The following is a 17098-nucleotide window of genomic DNA, read 5'->3' as shown; positions in this document are numbered from 1 at the left end:
GGGATGCGGAGCTATGAGCTCTATTCCCTCCCCTTGAAGAGTTTACAGTTTCGGTGGAAATGCTCTTGAAAGAGAAAGCATAGAAAAGCAACATTTAATTAAGTGTTTAATGGCGCAGTGCAGAATGTAAATGCATTAGGGATTCAAAGAGACGAGATTATGAAAGAGTTGGAAGTAGTAAGGGACCCTCAAGGAAGAGATAGAACCCAAGATGGGCCTCACGAAATAACTAGGGGATCCCAAGACACAGGGTGTCCACGCTTTAATCACCCCTGACTTTCAGCATCATATTCAATCTCTAATTTCAACAGAATCTCCAATAATGATATAATAAAGATCCATAGCCCATTAATATACTATATATAAAGAAAAAGTATTATATTTTAACTTAAATATTTTTCCTTTACATGTCTGTAATACATTCAAATGGCTATGAGAATAACTTTTTAAGCTACTTTTTTGTCATGAAAAAGAAAATAGCTCCATTTTTATAAATAACCATGTTTCTGTAAATAACCATGTTTCTGTTAGTGATCTGCTGATTGTACAGCACTTATAGGCACTGTGAGATGCCCCAAGAAAAGCAGCTTATTTGGACAACTAGTATGATAGTCGAACCCAAAGCTAAGCCTTTAAAGTAAATGATTCTGTAAGAGGTGATGTTCTGTTTTCATAGTCAACTCTATGGCATATTGCTAAGGGAGAGGACCTATAAAGAAAGAAGTAAAATAAGTCATTCTCCGTTCGTTTGTTCCAGTGTAATTCAACATAGTCATTGATTTAAGGCTTTATGTATTAATGCTTTAGAGAGATATTGAATCATTACTGCTTTTTAAATTTTCCATTTACCATTTTCTTCTTGCTGGAGTTCAGAAAGATGATCCAGTTTGGCAGGAAGAAGATTTGAGACTGTTTATTCTTGGTCAGTTCGTATTCAGAAGGTCAGGATGAAGTGTAATGTAAACCCTGTGGGTCATGGTGGTGTTTTATTCATTATATTATGGAATCTTTCTTACTTGATCAATAGGCCATACAGAAAAATAATAGTGGTGGTGGTCTTTTATGTTGCTGAAGTCCTAGACATGCCTTTAAGCAGTAATTGTTATATTTAGAGATCGTGATCATTTCTCAAGGTCCAGCATTGCCATTATATTCCTCTAGATTTGATGCAAACCCAAACCAACTATGTCTTTGTGTTTTATTATTTGAAAAATGAAAGCTGTCAGAGCTAAGCGAGATGTATTCTTGGATATTTTGAAATTCCGAGGGCTGTCTCCATTGCAAAGCGAAGAGTTCTGAAAGAAGTGTTGGAAAACTAATCCACTGGATGTTTTGTGATTAAATATGGCCTCCTTTTTCTGCTTCTTGCCACAGAGCTATCCATCACACTCCTCAGCAGAAATCAATTCCAGTCTTCCTCCGATGTCCACTTTCCACCGTAGTGGTACAAACCATTACAGCACCTCGTCCTGTACACCTCCTGCCAACGGAACAGACAGTATAATGGGTGAGTCTTGGAAACGCCAGTTCTGTTGCCAACAGCCAGTGTCAGGGTTTAATAATCAAGGACCTCTCCCCACCCCATCACTGAACAGTAATCAAGCAGTGAATTTTTATCACATAACCAAATGAACAGACAGATGAACCAAACACAAATTGTCATTGGCTTGACTGTAATCACGTTTTTGGTCCCAAGAAACTGAAATTTGGCCACTTTCTCCATTGTGAGTGATTAGATCGAATAAAGGTTTAAATAGACCAAAAAACTACCTTGCTTCTCACACTCTCAAACAGCGAACAAAGTGAACTTCAGTAAGACGAACCATTGAAGATTAGTAAGAGAGAAGGCATAATAGCTCTAAATAGGAGTTATTGATCGCTTCTCAAGTTCCAGTCACCATGCAAAGCTTTTAACCGTAACACACCACTGTCTTCTGAAAACTAGCTCATGTGACATTTATAGATTGTTATTAATAACTAGATAGCTTCACCTTATGGAGACTGTGGCATCGTTGAGTCCTCCAGAGGGGACGAAGTGTTTGCTGACTTATGGGAGAGGAGATGCCTGGGCATCAATGGACCAGAAGTTATTTGCTGCTTTTTTGCAGCGAATTCACTGATAAGTTAAGACCCAGTCAGAGTGCCTCTATCAAATAAACTGAGCCATCATCTTCTCAATTTTCATGATGTCCATTATGGTCCTCTTCCTAGGATGGATGGTTACCCCACCAACACTCTTCTCTTGAGGGAGGAGCTAGGCAGGGCATCCAGCTGCCCCTGGAGGAAGAGTCCGGGTTAGCGGTGAGGCAGCCACCACCTTCTGATTCTGCCTTTGACAACTCTGTCATTCAGATGAGTGGCACAGTCTGACGCTTCAGGGTCTTATTAAAACCTCAGACTTGCATTGGTCTCCACCTACTCTGGCTCTAGCTCAAACCCACTCGTAGCTCGGCCTTATGATCACTTCTAGTGGTTCCAGTTAGTGATGAGAACACTAACTGTACATTTTATAGAGAAGAATGTATGATAGAAGAATACTGCAGTTTCGTCTCCTTAACTCTTCGCAGTTGTTTTTTTTTTTCTTTTTCTTTAGATAGTCTCTGGAACTTCGGGAAGTGGCATGAATCACTTATGAGGGGGAGAGTTTTTGATGAACGAGAAGAGATGTGTTTTGAAATGTTGCAAATATAATTCTGCCTGAATAATACACTCCCTGCTACTCAATAACATACTTCACACTCGAGATGAGCCATCTAGCAGCCCTTCCCTTCTCCGCCATGTCGCTCTAAGAGGCGGATTTAGGGAAGAGTTTCCATTTTTGTAACTTTCATAACAAAGCCTCTACCAATGCGTTGCATCAGTTTGACCTTGGAGAACTATGGGCAGAGGTCGCGTGGGGAAGTTTTGTTAGCTATCAATGCAGTTTTGGCAGATCTGAAAAACAAGAAGAAAGAAAGAAGTGCAGAACTGAAAGAGTGAGAAAAGCATATTTCACTTCAATGTGGTCTGACAAATGGAAAACCCCTTTCTGCAGTCATGAGGTCTAGTTATAAAGAAGGATGACCGGTCATTCATCCTCTTACAAGGCAGATTTCCTGTCTACTTATGGTTTGAGTAATTTTCTTTTTTTAGGAAGGCACAAAGGTAGAGCAAGAGCTTGAGTTGAGGAAAGCAGACCTAGGCACCATTTGAAAAAATGTTGTATTGACTGATTTGCCAAACAGTCTTTTTTTTTTTTTTTTAATTTATTTTTGGCCGTGTTGGGTCTTCGTTGCTGCACGCGGGCTTTCTCTAGTTGCGGTGAGCCGGGGCTACTCTTCATTGTGGTGCACAGGCTTCTCATTGCAGTGGCTTCTCTTGTTGGAGAGCATGGGCTCCAGGCATGCGGACTTCAGTAGTTGTGAAACACGGGCTCAGTAGTTGTGGCTCACGGACTCTAGAGCACAGGCTCAGTAGTTGTGGCGCACGGGCTTAGTTGCTCTGTGGCATATGGGATCTTCCTGGACCAGGGCTCGAACCCGTGCCCCCTGCATTGGTAGGCAGATTCTTAACCACTGCGCCACGAGGGAAGTCAGGACTTGGGGAGAAAGAGATATTATGAGATGGTGTGATTATCCTCCACGAGCTGTGGTCAGCAGAGCCACGACAAGTCTCAGTGGGAATGGAATTTGCCTTATTTAAGCTGATTGGCTCATCCCTGGCTTGTAGATGAACAGGAATGTCTACTCTCCTTCATTTGGTCTGGGCAGTTAGGGCAATAGTAGGTGACTTCTACATACTAATGGGCTCAGCTACATCCTAAAGATGGACTTAACTTTTTATCCAGACCAAAGGGCCCTGCTTAAGTGGAGGGGTGTCTAGACAATAATAAAGGAGCTATAATTTTCAAAGGGAAAAGTGTGCGATTTGGGGAACCCAGAAAACGCTTTTTAGGAACAACTTTATTGCATAAATTACTCCATCATCATGGGTGTACTTGTCAAAATCACTAGCAGCATGTGAGAAAACTTTAGAATCATTTCGGGACATAAGTAGACATGGTAATTCAGCTTTCTGGAGGAACAGATCTTTATTAATTTGCATATATACAGTTATTACTTTAGGGTTACTTTAGGGGAGAGCATTCTAGAGTGTTCATCCTTAAAATAATGCATCCTCAAATTCCTTAAGTTAAAATACAGAGGAGAATTTAAGTATGATAGTAAACCTTAATATTGCACGGGGTCCGAGTCGCTCCTGGTTCTTTGCACTTTATTATTTTTTTCTTTGCACTTTAATTCTCCTAGGCTTTAGTTCGATTTTCACAGTGTGGTAGAAGCCAGGGAATGGCAGTATGTCTGTGTAACAAGAAGAGAAGATTTCTCTTCTGATGTTAGTGATACTTCCCTAACAAACAGTATGGATTAATAGGATACATCTGTAGACTTTTGAAAATATTTGGCATATACTCACTCATTCTGAAATGCAGGAAATAAAGAAATATTACATTGCCTGTATCTCAAAGAACAAACAGAGCTAATTAAATAATTGGTAAATAGGGAACACATAGCCTGACACATGTTTGAGATTACACACATGATTCTGTAGAAAATGACTGTAAGCAATACTAATGCCGTAAGAATGGGGTTCAAGCACTAACACATGGACATCACATTTTTCAAGTTTTCTTGGTGAAAAGTTGCAAGGCAATGCAGTCTTTTCATAAATGGCGTTGATGTCTTAGGAAGTGGCTTTTTCAGTTCAGAGGAAGATCATTGCTCCATCTCTCAGTTTCATGTTATACCGTGTCTTCCTGGCAGTCAATGACGGTCCTCAACCAGTGACAGGACAACAAAATGCATGTGGGGTGAGATGTAAATTCCAGAACCATCAGAGGGTAACCTCTCTGGAAACATGCTCCTTTGCCTCTGGCTCTGTCCTCTGAATCTGAAAGATGGAAGGTGCTCACTGAGGTTCAGGATGGCTTGTGTTTGACTTGGAGGGACAGCCGTTGTTTCTTGTTTTGTTTTCTTTTGCCCTTTAATGTCCAATATCATTTTTTGAGAAATGCTTGGAAGGACAAAGCTGACTCAGGTTTTATTAACGACAGGATTTTTTTTTTTTTTTTTTTTTTGCGGTACGCGGGCCTCTCACTGTTGTGGCCTCTCCCATTGCGTAGCACAGGCTCCGGATGCGCAGGCTCAGCGGCCATGGCTCACAGGCCCAGCCGCTCTGCGGCATGTGGGATCTTCCCGGACCGGGGCACGAACCCGCCTCCCCTGCATCGACAGGTGGACTCTCAACCACTGCGCCACCAGGGAAGCCCATCAACATGATTTTTTTTTTAATGACACATTCATCCATGGATTTTTGAAAGAATCGTACAGTAAAATATTTTACTTGTGGCATGTAAACCACTACTTTTCTGCGAAGCCTTGCCAGCAAACTCTGGAGGTTGCATTAGGCGTGTCTGACTTAGAAGGGTCTGTTTAGCACCCTGAAATTACATGAATATAGTTCATGGAACACACCGTGGATTCTTAGTCGTTCACCTGAAGGGGCAGCCAGTTAAGGATAGAAGCTAAGTCTGAGGGCTTCAAGAGTTACCACCATCAGAGCCTTTCAACTTGATTCCTAAAGCATTTTCAATGTAATGCTGCTCGGTGTACTTTAGAATCACTACAGTCCAATAATGCCTCTGCATGTGAGCATGCATGCAGAGGAGGACATGTAGTTAGTTATTAGATACGAACTCTAGAGGAGAGAGATGTCTAGAAGATGGTAGTCCTATACATGGTACATGTAGGTACGTACTATCTGCATATTTCCTTCCTACCTGCCTTATTCAATAGCCCTTCCTATTCAAAAGGGTTGAGAGACCCACCTCAATCCCCTGAGACTAACACAATCCCCTGAGACTACCCAAGGACAAGAGTGCTCCAGTTCCCCACTGGGAGATACCATTTGTATACATGCAGAGGGTGTGACCGCTTGTGGTTTGGGGCTACACACCCTCCCTTCTTCTCAGAGGGAATTGGGCATAGAGCTAGCATAATGGTTATAATAACTGTTATTGTTTTATTAGTCTTTAACCGGCCTGCTTTCTAAAGCATGGTATTTGCCATGTTTTTAAACCTCAAACCAAACAGTGTTGAAGAAACAAACTACCAAGATTGATTGAATGCAACATATGCTAAAGATTACCCTGGAATATCTATCTGGTTCATGGATTAATCTGGCTTCCAACTTTCACTTCTAATGACATGTTTGTATGACACGATGCGTTTTAGTATGTGGCTTTTCTAGTAGAAACATTATGTCCGTTTCCCCTTGAGGACTTGGTTTCACAGTAATTTTATTATGAGAGTAGTCACATAAGATTCACTTCGTCTTTTACAAGAATCTTGAGCCTTCACATACAGTTGGGTGATGAACAGGCACAGAGCCTAAGAGTAATAGGAATTTTATCCAGCAGTGTCGTGGCATCTTAGTTACAAAGACCACCAACGGAGAACAATAAACTAGTTTGATTTAAGTCTTCTCATCCATTTCCTGCGCATGGTCAGGGGGCCCAGCTTCCCCCCTGAATTCCTCGGAATCCCTCCTGCTAAAAATGAGTGCATCATAGCCTAGATGTAAGTTTTTATTCTAAAACTGTAGGTCGTAGGAAGGCTGGAAATGCTCCTTCTTTTGTTATCTTTGTAGAGAATCTCATGCCATTGTTAGGCTGCTTCTACTAGTTTAATAACATGAGGGTCACTTGGACACAGTTCAGAACAACTTAAGTTTTTAAAACCATCATCTTCTTTCAGACAAAGGCACTCTGAATTGCACTTCGTCATCCTTTTATATGTTCAGGATGTGCCCAGCCTGGGGTTCTGGGTATGCAGTAAAGGGGTAACACATCTTCCAAATTCTGGTTTACAGCAGTCAATCCCCAGACACCACTCATCCTGATGTTTGGATTAGGGTATGTCTAACGGAAATTGCCATTTTCCCCAAAGTGGAGTTTGAGACCGAGGGTGGTCCCACCTGTAGCTGAAAAGACTAAACCCTTCTTTTTGCTCCATCTTCTAGCCAGTAATAGCACCTGTGTTCAAGCCATCTGAACAACGCTTGGGTGGCTGGCAGTGTCAAATCCTCCTACAAAATTACAGTTCCTCTTAATAACTTCTCATCTTCCATTCATATTTATGTTACAGCTCTACTTAGAGACTTGATTATTTTTTTTTTCTCTTGAGCTAGAGAAACTGATAAGAGCTAAAATCACATGAGAAATCCATCCAGTCTTTACCAAGCAGGGCGGCAATAGTTTTTCTCTTTATTTCTGTTATCTGGGCATTTTGGTAATTTCTGATAATATCAGTTGACAAAAACTCAGGCCTGGAATAGTAATCAAGTCCTGTTACATGAAAGGTGGGAAAGTGGATTTGATGAGCACACATTGAATGAGGAAGGTAGTTTGCTAAACATGACTCGTTTCTTCAATATAGAAGAACTTTTTCTATTTGAGAATTAAATATATATTCACTTTCTGATTATTTATGCCCTTTCACATAACAGGCACACAACTACAAAGAGAGATCTTCAGGAGAACGACCCATGTAGCTGAACATGTTTAGGGACTCTTGAAAATGTGTCTTCTCCAGTGTTTCCTGGAACAGAACAAAAGGCATTCCAAGTGCAAGGGCAAACTGGTCCCAATAAACTGCTTTGAAATTTAAGCTCTGGGGGTGGTTCTCCAGCTGTTGCAAGGTAGAATGGCTGGCTGTATGTTAAAAAATAGTCTGCTCTTATCAGTGGCTTCCATGAGCAGCCTTTGTAGTTTTCTGAAACATTTTCATGACAACATAATGTAAGGCGCTAAATCCTGTCTTTCTATTGTACTTCCTGAGTTCTAACATCTCCCTGTATAAAACAGGCACTAATAGAAAGTTTAGTTAGAAAGGTGTAGTATGAAAAGATCGTAAGGATTGTATCTTATCTCTTCTAAAGTATGATTTTTATGCCACATATAATTTATTTTTTATTTTTAGATTAGGCATATTCTTTTTTTCTTTTTTTTTCTTTTTTTTACAATAGGTCCTTGTTGGTTATCTGTTTTAAATATAGCAGGGTGTACATGTCAATCCCATACTCCCAATCTAAAAAGAAAAAAGATGCAAATGAACTTATTTACAAAACAGAAACAGACTCACAGATTTAGACAATGAATTTATGGTTACCAGAGAGGAAAGGGTGGGAGGAAGGGATAAATTGGGAGTATACTTTATTTTTTAAATGTCTCTAAAATATTTTTATTGGTTTTTAATTCTTTCTGTTTGGTTTCATGAAAATATATTTTAAAACACTTATTATTCTCATTTTAAAGCTGTTCAAAGAATTAATCTTTTGAAAGCTACTACAGCAGCAAATTTTATCCATAAGTATAACAATATCTTATCCTATTTGGGTTTAGTTTCTTTGTTAGATAATGTAATTTTTTTCTATTGTGGCTCTGAATTTTCATTTCATGAAGATCTGTTTTCTAGTCAAGCAGATATCACAAATTATTTTGACTAATAAATCTAATTTCAAGTGTATATGATAATATTGCTTCTTGGGGGGAAGAAAAACAAATATATATGTATAATTGCCCCCAAATACCATGGTAATACATGCTAAAAAATGTTAGTGCTCTTTGTGTTTTCAAAATCTTTATTATTTTCTCTTTAGAATTGTCTTAAGTTTTAAAAGAACTCCTTGATGCAGAAATTTTTATTTTCACACCAGATATAATTTCAGTTGTCTCTTATATTAAGTATTTTTAGCACTCTTGATCTCTGGGTTCCTTCCAGTAGCTCAATTGTATGATGTCAGACCCTCATTTCAAAGAACTTTCTTATACATAAATTCCTTAGTACTAGCAACTAATATATTTTTAATATTATGAATTTGTGATAAGAAAAAGAATAGGTTTGTTTTGTCAGAAGGTGATTGTGTTCTTTTTATCACATACCAGTTTTCTTTCAGTTTCAGTAATTAACAAATGAATGTGGGTGTGAGTTTTGTTAACCAAACAAAGCACACATCAAAAGATTATCGAACTATCATACCTAACATATAAATATGTAAAAATAACAAGCATAATTTAACTATGCTAAGCAGAGGTCAGGATAAGCTAGAGACGGAGATAATGTGACCACTTGCGATCTGATCCCACGACTGTATTTTACAGATCTGGAAGCTGAAGATGTCACATTTGCCAGAAGGGTTGCTTTCTTGGGTTGAGGATAGGGTTGGGAATTTTTCTTCAGTTTTAAATGTGTAATGAAGTTTTGCTTGGATTAATCAGTTGATTTAAGATTTCCTTTTCTTATTTCACAAAATAGTGAGAAACATCTTCTCCTGGAGCTTAATAGGTTTTATTTAAATATTATATCTATTTGCTTATGCTGAGGCCTTAATAAATGTAAAAGAACACCACTGGTTATACCATTTTATAAAGGCAAATTACTTTCAAAAGACACTTGTTAGATAGAGCTGGCTTTGAATTATATACCAGAACCTGTATCCTTTTATTAACAGTACAGTTATCCTTCAGTATCCTTCCAGCGGATTGGTTCCAGGACCGCCCAACAGATACCAAAATCTGAGGACGCTCAAGTCCCTTTATAAAATGGTGTAGTATATGCATATAACCCTTGCATATCCTCTCATATAGTTTAAGTCATCTCTAGATTATTTATAATGCCTAATACAATATAAATGCTATGTAAATAGTTGCCTCTAACAACAAATTCAAGTTTTGCTTTTTGGAACTTTATGGAATTTTTTTTTTTTGTAGATTTTTGATCCGAGGTTAGTTAAATCCTTGGATGCTGAATCTGTGGATACAGAAGGCTGACTGTACTCTTTGTTCATCTATGTTGTAGATAGAAGCACCAGTGTTTAAGATAATAGAGATTGCTTCATCATCATGTGGACTTATTTTATCTCCAGAATTTGAGATAATATTGACTTTTAGTAGCTAAGGGTTCAAATTCTTTAAATGTGAACACAGACTTAAAATGTGTGGAGAATATATGTTACTTAAAATATTAAAAATATTTTCCCTCCTAGGAAGGAAGGCCTGTTACAGATTTTTTGGTTGTTTTATTTTGTTTATTGTGGAACTCTGAGAGGAGTATCTCATTTTGCTGTATAGCAAAAAAAAAAAAAAAAAAAAGGGTTTTTAAAATTTGAAAGCAGATGTAAATCATTCATGAAGATAATTCAGTTTACTATATAAAATATAAAGAAAAGGCAAACTCTGAGGATTTCAGGGACCTGAAAGTACTGCACACTTTTTAGCAATGACCATCATATGTTCACCTGCTACTGTTCACCACCAACCACTCATACACAACCGGGGGGACGTAATAGCAACTAAAACACTTTATCTTTAAACGAGGGTGTCAGGTTTGTATTTTATCTGTAAAAAAATGTAACATGAATATATTTGACATCTACCTCAGCAAACAAATTAATGCTAATTAAAGATTAATGTGTTGTAATTAGCATTAAAAATGCAATTAAATTGTGAGTAAATGGACCAGGAATAGAAAATCATTTGGCGTCTCACTGCCTGGTTTTTCATATTCTGCCTTTTGTTTTTGCAGCAAATAGAGGAAGCGGAGCAGCAGGCAGCTCCCAGACTGGAGATGCTCTGGGGAAAGCACTTGCTTCGGTGAGGAAATATTGACTTTGGACTTCATATGTACCATGGCAGAAGGGTGAACTTTAATCAGAAGTGGACATTTAGAATTTTAGAAAATGGATGGCAAATAGCTTTGATTTTTGGAAAGGCTAGCTTCCTTGCATAATGATCATTGGAAAATTTGAGGAGAGAACTTTGAAGATTCCAGCAGATGGCTGGTCTCTTCCATCTTGCCTCCTCCGCTTCCCGGTACTCAATCGTGGATTGGTGGATATTCTCAGGGCCTTTAAGAGGATAGATTTTCTATCTTGATGTCTTATTTTCTTTTAAAGTCGTTTGGGTACTCACTGATTGACTGACTTTGCCAAGGGGTAATTCCAAAACACTTTGCAAAAGGCATTTCAGAAAAATGACCATAACTGAGACCCAGGAGAAATTGTCACATAATTGGCACTCAGCTTCTCCGCTTCGCCCGCCCACTGCCTAGAGGCTAGAATCCAGCATTCCTTGCATGTTCACTAGTGACAGGTGGCACCCTTCCTTGTCTGAAGGAGTGTACCTGGTACGGTCTTCAAAAGCTGAATGTGATCATTTGTAAATGTAAGTGGAGACTTGTTGCTCTAACATTTTGTCTCTTCAGTTGGTTTTTCCTTTACCATTGGGGGCAGAGATGAGTTTGACTTAGATTAGCATTGTGACCTAAGGAAAAGTTTTTCTTCGGTCTGAGCATTCTTATGCCTTGGAATCACATGCCTTAAACATAATGCAGAAGGGGTTGGACAAAAATCTTAGAGATGATGCTGTCCAACCTCTTGTTTTATGGAGGAGGGAAAGGGAGGTTTGGAGTATCTGTGTAGGTTGATGGCCACACAGCCATGGGAGGACATGGGAGGAAATGGACGAGAACTAAAGTCAGCTGACCCCAGTCTGGTTCTTTTCCCACTATCTTATACCACCTCAATGGCTCTTCTATTGAAAAATTATAAGTTTTTCATTTTAGAATATTGGTACTACAGTTGATCATTGAATGTATTGTGTACCTTGAAATTTGAAAATGAATTGCATTGACACTTTGTAGTTTAAAATTGTTGAATATTTATTCCCAATGAATGAGGGTTTGTTTTTGTTTTTTCTCCCCACTGTTTTAAGATCTATTCTCCAGATCACACTAACAACAGCTTTTCATCAAACCCTTCAACTCCTGTTGGCTCTCCCCCGTCTCTGTCAGGTACAGTACCATAAATCCACCGCATCCGAGTGTCAGTTTATGGAATGGTTTCCCCCTTACACTTCCTGCGCTACTAGGTGGAAACTCACTCCCTCCAAAAGCTCAAAACAGAGCATTTCTGGACAGACAAATAGGAAAGGGTGGGAGAGACAGACTGCCGTATGATGGCGAAGTCATTTACATCCAAAACTTTTCTTAAAAATCACGTGTTTTTAGAATATACAGGCGTGTGGGAAACTTCCTTCTTAAACTTTTCTTGGCTCTGTAGAAGATACTCCACAGAATAATATACTCCAATAAAACATCTCAATGAGAAAACCCAGTTCACATCGTCATGAATAGGAATATAGATTATATAGTGATCAAATATAGATTATTCAAAAGGATCATTTCCCACAGAAATTTTAGGCTTTTCAGATCCCCTCTTTAAAGCCCACGTTACTGGAATGTTTGAAGAAAACTATAATTGTGTAAATAAATTGTGATGTAACTGTGGAGTAAAAGGGGATGTTTGCCATTTAATAGAACAAATTAACATGACCTTTGGCTTCAAATAATAAAATTATAAGTTGTTAAATTGTGTTAGTAAAGCATTGCACTTTTCGGAGCTCCATTTTAAAGGCTCATTGCCTTTCCAGTATAAATGCTTCCAGAAAGGCCTTGTCTGGTACATGTCTCTTCTCTTTGGAAGGAGGACAGGTGGCTTCTAAAAAAAAAAAAAAAAAAAAAACCACACGAAATCACATCTGTACCTGATTGAAACCTGACCTTAGTGTAATTTAGACTGGAGTCATCGCCTGAATGTCGCCACCTCCATCTCTGTATTATTCCCTGCATGCAGCACTCACATGGCCCCTCATAACGTGGGTTCCCTGGTAAAGAGTGGGAGATTTCAGATGGCCACAAAGCTTTCAGAGTGGCTTAGGTGAGACTTCATATCAGCCTTTTCCAAGCCTCCATTGACATGAGGGGGTCACAGAATAGAGAGGGAAATGGCTTGGACCTTTTAGTTCATATCTCCAGAGAGACAATGTTGAAACCGGGAAGAGCCATTAAGAAGATAATGGAGCAGCAAGGAAATACTCCCCATGACAGAAAAGTCAAGTTCAGAATTGTTGTCCCCTTCCGGCTCAGTACCATATTGTTAGGCTCTGGAAAATGATCACAGGTGTCAATGTCCAGAGCCAGAGAAGGCTTGAGACAACACGGAGCCCAGTGAGGCCAGGGATGAGGGAGTCTGGACAGGGAGAACTCCCAAGTTCCCCATTTCAAACAAGGCAGCTCTGATTTCATCTATTTTATAATTTGGAAAAAAGAATATTCTAGAACCTAATAAAGTTTGAGAACAGCTGTTTGAGTTGAATGCTCTGATTTACAGATGGACATATGAAGGCCCAGAAAGAGTATGGGATTTGCTGAGGATCCATCAGTAGCAATATCAGAGCTCAGGCTGGAATCCAGGGCTCACCACTCTGTCACTCCGCTTCCAGGTTAAGGATGGGAGGGGAAAGTTACGATGAACAAATCATTCCAGAAAACGCCACAAATCCCCCAAACCTGAGGAGCATGCTTTATGTGGAAGACACTGAAACAAGGCCACTTTTGGGGTGCTGGTAATCCATCCTGGAAGAGCACATGTTAGGAAGAAAGAACTTTATGAAGATATAAATATGGGGATAGATTGCTATTTTCACACCAATGGCTCTGTCCAGATTCTGTCACTAAAAGTAATTGACCGAAATATTCTATTTTTATTTAGCATAAAAATACACACACATGCACACCCAGAAATGGCAGGAAGAATAGATTTTTAAAGTGCTAACAGTGTCAGAGCATGAGATTTCAGTGAGATCATAGATTTTTTTTTCCCTTTCTTGAATTTTTTTATTTTCTAAATTTTCTACATGGAGTATGTATTATTTTAAATTTAAAAGTGGTTTTTAATTTGAAAGTGGTAGGTTAGACATGTTATATTTATTACAGCAGGAATCTTTCTTTACCTTTAAGTTTAGTGAATCATTAAAAACGTGTTTCCTTGGGAAGAAATTACTTAACGTTGTTATATTGAGTGTTTAAAGTTCTGGTTTAGCGGATCGCTGCCAGCTAATCTTATTTCCTTGAAAAGTTTCTGAAGGCTTATCCTTTCTTAAGGATCATTTAAAAAACAAGTAGCAGAGCTGCATTTCATTGCTGAGAGAATTTTGGTTTAACAAACTGGCTTTGCATGAGGGTGTAAGGAAAGTCCCTCTTTGCACTCTTAAAAGTATCTTGACTGTGTATGATAGTTTTCTATCAAAGGGACATTTCTCTAGCTAAAATTCAGAATCACTTAAGTGTTCCCTTTTAGGAGGAAGCCTAAGAGAATTCTGAGTCCATGTACAGTCTACATGTTTTACATTTAAAATGTTTTCCTTGCCCCCAAATTCTTGTATAGGAAGTTTACGTGTATTTCCCTGTTGTCCAAGTAGAAATTGATATTGCTAATTTTTACAAGAACTGTTTAAAATGTTGGTAAGATTATTTTTAAGGTTATACAGATCTCATTGTAATTCCCATTTTCATATCAGCAGGCACAGCTGTTTGGTCTAGGAATGGAGGACAGGCTTCATCATCTCCTAACTATGAAGGACCCTTACACTCTTTGGTAAGTTTCATCTGCTTATCTTCACTCTGGCCATTCTTTTGTTTTTTGAGATTGTTTTTGATGTGGACCATTTTTAAAGTCTTTATTGAATTTGTTACAATATTGCTTCTGTTTTATATTTTGGTTTTTTGGCCACAAGGCATGTGGGATCTTAGCTCCCCAGCCAGGGATCGAACCCACACCCCCTTCATTGGAAGGTGAAGTCTTAACCACTGGACCGCCAGGGAAGTCCCCACTCTGGCCGTTCTCAGGCCATGTGTCTCTTTTACCATCGAGTTCACTCTCCAAGATTCTTATTTTCACTAATAGGAACTTTCATTTGACGTGAGCCCACGCGTTTGGTTAGAGCCAGAGTTATTAGACTGTGCTTGTTCCTGTTTATAGATTGTAACCCAGATACTACTACAGTGGAAGCCTCAGGGCTCTACATATCTAGAACCAAGTAAGAGATTAAGAATCTTGGAAGGATCATGGCCTCCTCCCCTTGTTAGAGGAAGATGTGCATCAATGATTAGATGCCTCTCCTGACATGAGAGTGCTGGAATTCCAACTATGCTGTGGAGCTGGAGCACTTGGAGAGTCTACATCTCTGTGCTTTGCTTTCCAGAATAACAGGTTTATAGGCGTTTTCTTCTTGACCTCTGAATAAGAAGTCTACTGCTTATTTCCTCATTCACTTTGATTCTTGTGGAAGTCTAGTAATTTCATTAAATCTCTCTTGTAGGGAATAGCTGAAAATTTTCCCTTGGTGTAATTAATATGATAAATAATCACATAATGATTCAGTGTTTGACACTCAGCTCTAGGTGGAAGGGGCTGGAAACATGCATGAAGCAACACTGCTCTATGCACTGTCTGGTCTGTATATGAGTCAGATGGGGAGGGTTAGCAGCAAGGAGCTGTCCTTCAAGGTTGAGTTTCCCTTTTTCTCTGCATATTTTGAGATGGAACATGGAAATAGGCATAGATCTATCTATCTATCTATCTATCTTTATGTTGTCTTGTCAGCCGTTCGGAGTTTCCTTTCTTCCTTTTGGCTAACGATTTAAATTAAGGAAAATCTAAAAATGCAGATACAAAGGTGGATTTCCCCTTCACTGTGCTTTTCCATGCTGTTGTGTGTAAAGCAGCCACCTCCACATTTTAGCCAATAAGGTGACCACAGATTGAGACAGTGTAAGCACTGCATACATAAGCCCCATGAATCTACAGCCCACATCCAAATAAGCCATGGTTCTTTTAAGTGTTTCCTTCCATTAGTCAGTCTCTGGGACCCATCGATCAAAACTGGGTTTTTTCCAACTACAGAACTGTAAAGACTAGGTTTATAGTTGTCAACGGCAGCTTTAATCCTCTTTGAATTCTCAACACTCAAGAGGGAATTCCCAAGCAGAAACTTGTTCTCCACCCGGAAGCGGTGAGCCAGAAAGGATGATAGGCACGTGTATTATTTCTTTTCATGCTCACACTTACACTTGGAAGTGTATATCATCATTCCTGTTTTTATAAATTAAAAAGTATAGACTCAAAGAAGTTTAGTAACTTTTCCAAGGTCACATAAGCAGCAGAGCTAGGAGTTTAAGGGAGGCCCCTTAACACCAAAGCCCACCAAATCAGAAGGCTCTGTACCATAGACTGACTGTATTAGATACACGTTCTTTCTGTTATTAGGGAATAATTAGAAATTGTTTTTCTCATGCGGGAGAGCTGGTATATCTGTTTGCACAGCCCTTTGGAAATCAAAGTGGATTGTAGCATGATCCAGTACAAAAAGGCACTAGATTTGAAGACTTAGATTGTAACCCTGACTTTACCATTTCCTGGCAGTGTGACATTGAATAATTAATTCACTTAATTTCTTTGAGCCTCATTTGCACGTCTATAAGGAAGGGATAATAATGTCTTCCCTGCTTGCTTACACATGTAGAATGAGGATCCAGTGAGACGGTATATTTTAAAGTGCACCCTGGAGATGTTTGTTTGATATCATTATTGATCACACTGAAAAAAATGAATACACATCTCCATGTCCAATTTCTTCACCAAAAACTATCCATATAGGCTTTATCCAGTTGTGGAAAACTAGGATCCTAATGGCTGGGGTGAAAAAAAGATCAGCTGGTTTTTCATTTTATAAGGTAGTGAATTCTGTACTATAGTAAGGGCCTTGAAATCAATTAGAAGCCCCCCGTGAACAATTCATTCAAGTCTTTATGATTCTTCAGTCTTGAAATCTCCTACCACTTTGGTTGGCAGAATTTTTGCGAGTTTTTTCTTTAACCGTTTTGAGGCTCCAGTTCCCTTTACACACACACACACACACACACACACACACAGGCTGGTGATGGTAGCTAGAAAGCAAGAAACAGAGTAAAAATTGTTAGTACTCGATAGGAAATTACAGTCTGTACGCATTTACCTGCCCTTGACTTGATACATATCACTATATCATATGGCACAGAGGAAACCCAGGAAATACGCCCTTAAGAAGATAATTTAATTGGAAAACTATAAATAGGTCACCTTTCCATTGTTAACTTTTTGAAATCTTTAACAAATGCCTGCCAGT

At 38.9% G+C, this 17098-nt stretch overlaps 1 protein-coding gene across 18 annotated transcripts in view; it reads left to right on the top strand.

The window, feature by feature from the left end:
• Positions 1-17098, top strand: part of TCF4 (transcription factor 4) — a 365613-nt gene that overhangs the window by 315740 nt on the left and 32775 nt on the right. For 15 of the 18 annotated variants that reach the window (XM_081252097.1, XM_081252104.1, XM_081252089.1 and 12 more), the window contains 4 exons: positions 1375-1507; positions 10620-10687; positions 11807-11885; positions 14453-14529. In XM_081252097.1, coding sequence (XP_081108223.1) covers positions 1375-1507; positions 10620-10687; positions 11807-11885; positions 14453-14529 — 357 coding nt within the window. The remainder of the gene's footprint in view (positions 1-1374; positions 1508-10619; positions 10688-11806; positions 11886-14452; positions 14530-17098) is intronic. The other 3 variants (XM_081252102.1, XM_081252099.1, XM_081252096.1) reach the window with 1 other exon arrangement.

The sequence above is a fragment of the Mesoplodon bidens genome, assembly GCF_964165515.1.
Source record: "Mesoplodon bidens genome assembly, chromosome: 13".
NCBI lineage: Eukaryota > Metazoa > Chordata > Mammalia > Artiodactyla > Ziphiidae > Mesoplodon > Mesoplodon bidens.
This window is presented reverse-complemented; position numbering and strand designations above follow the sequence as displayed.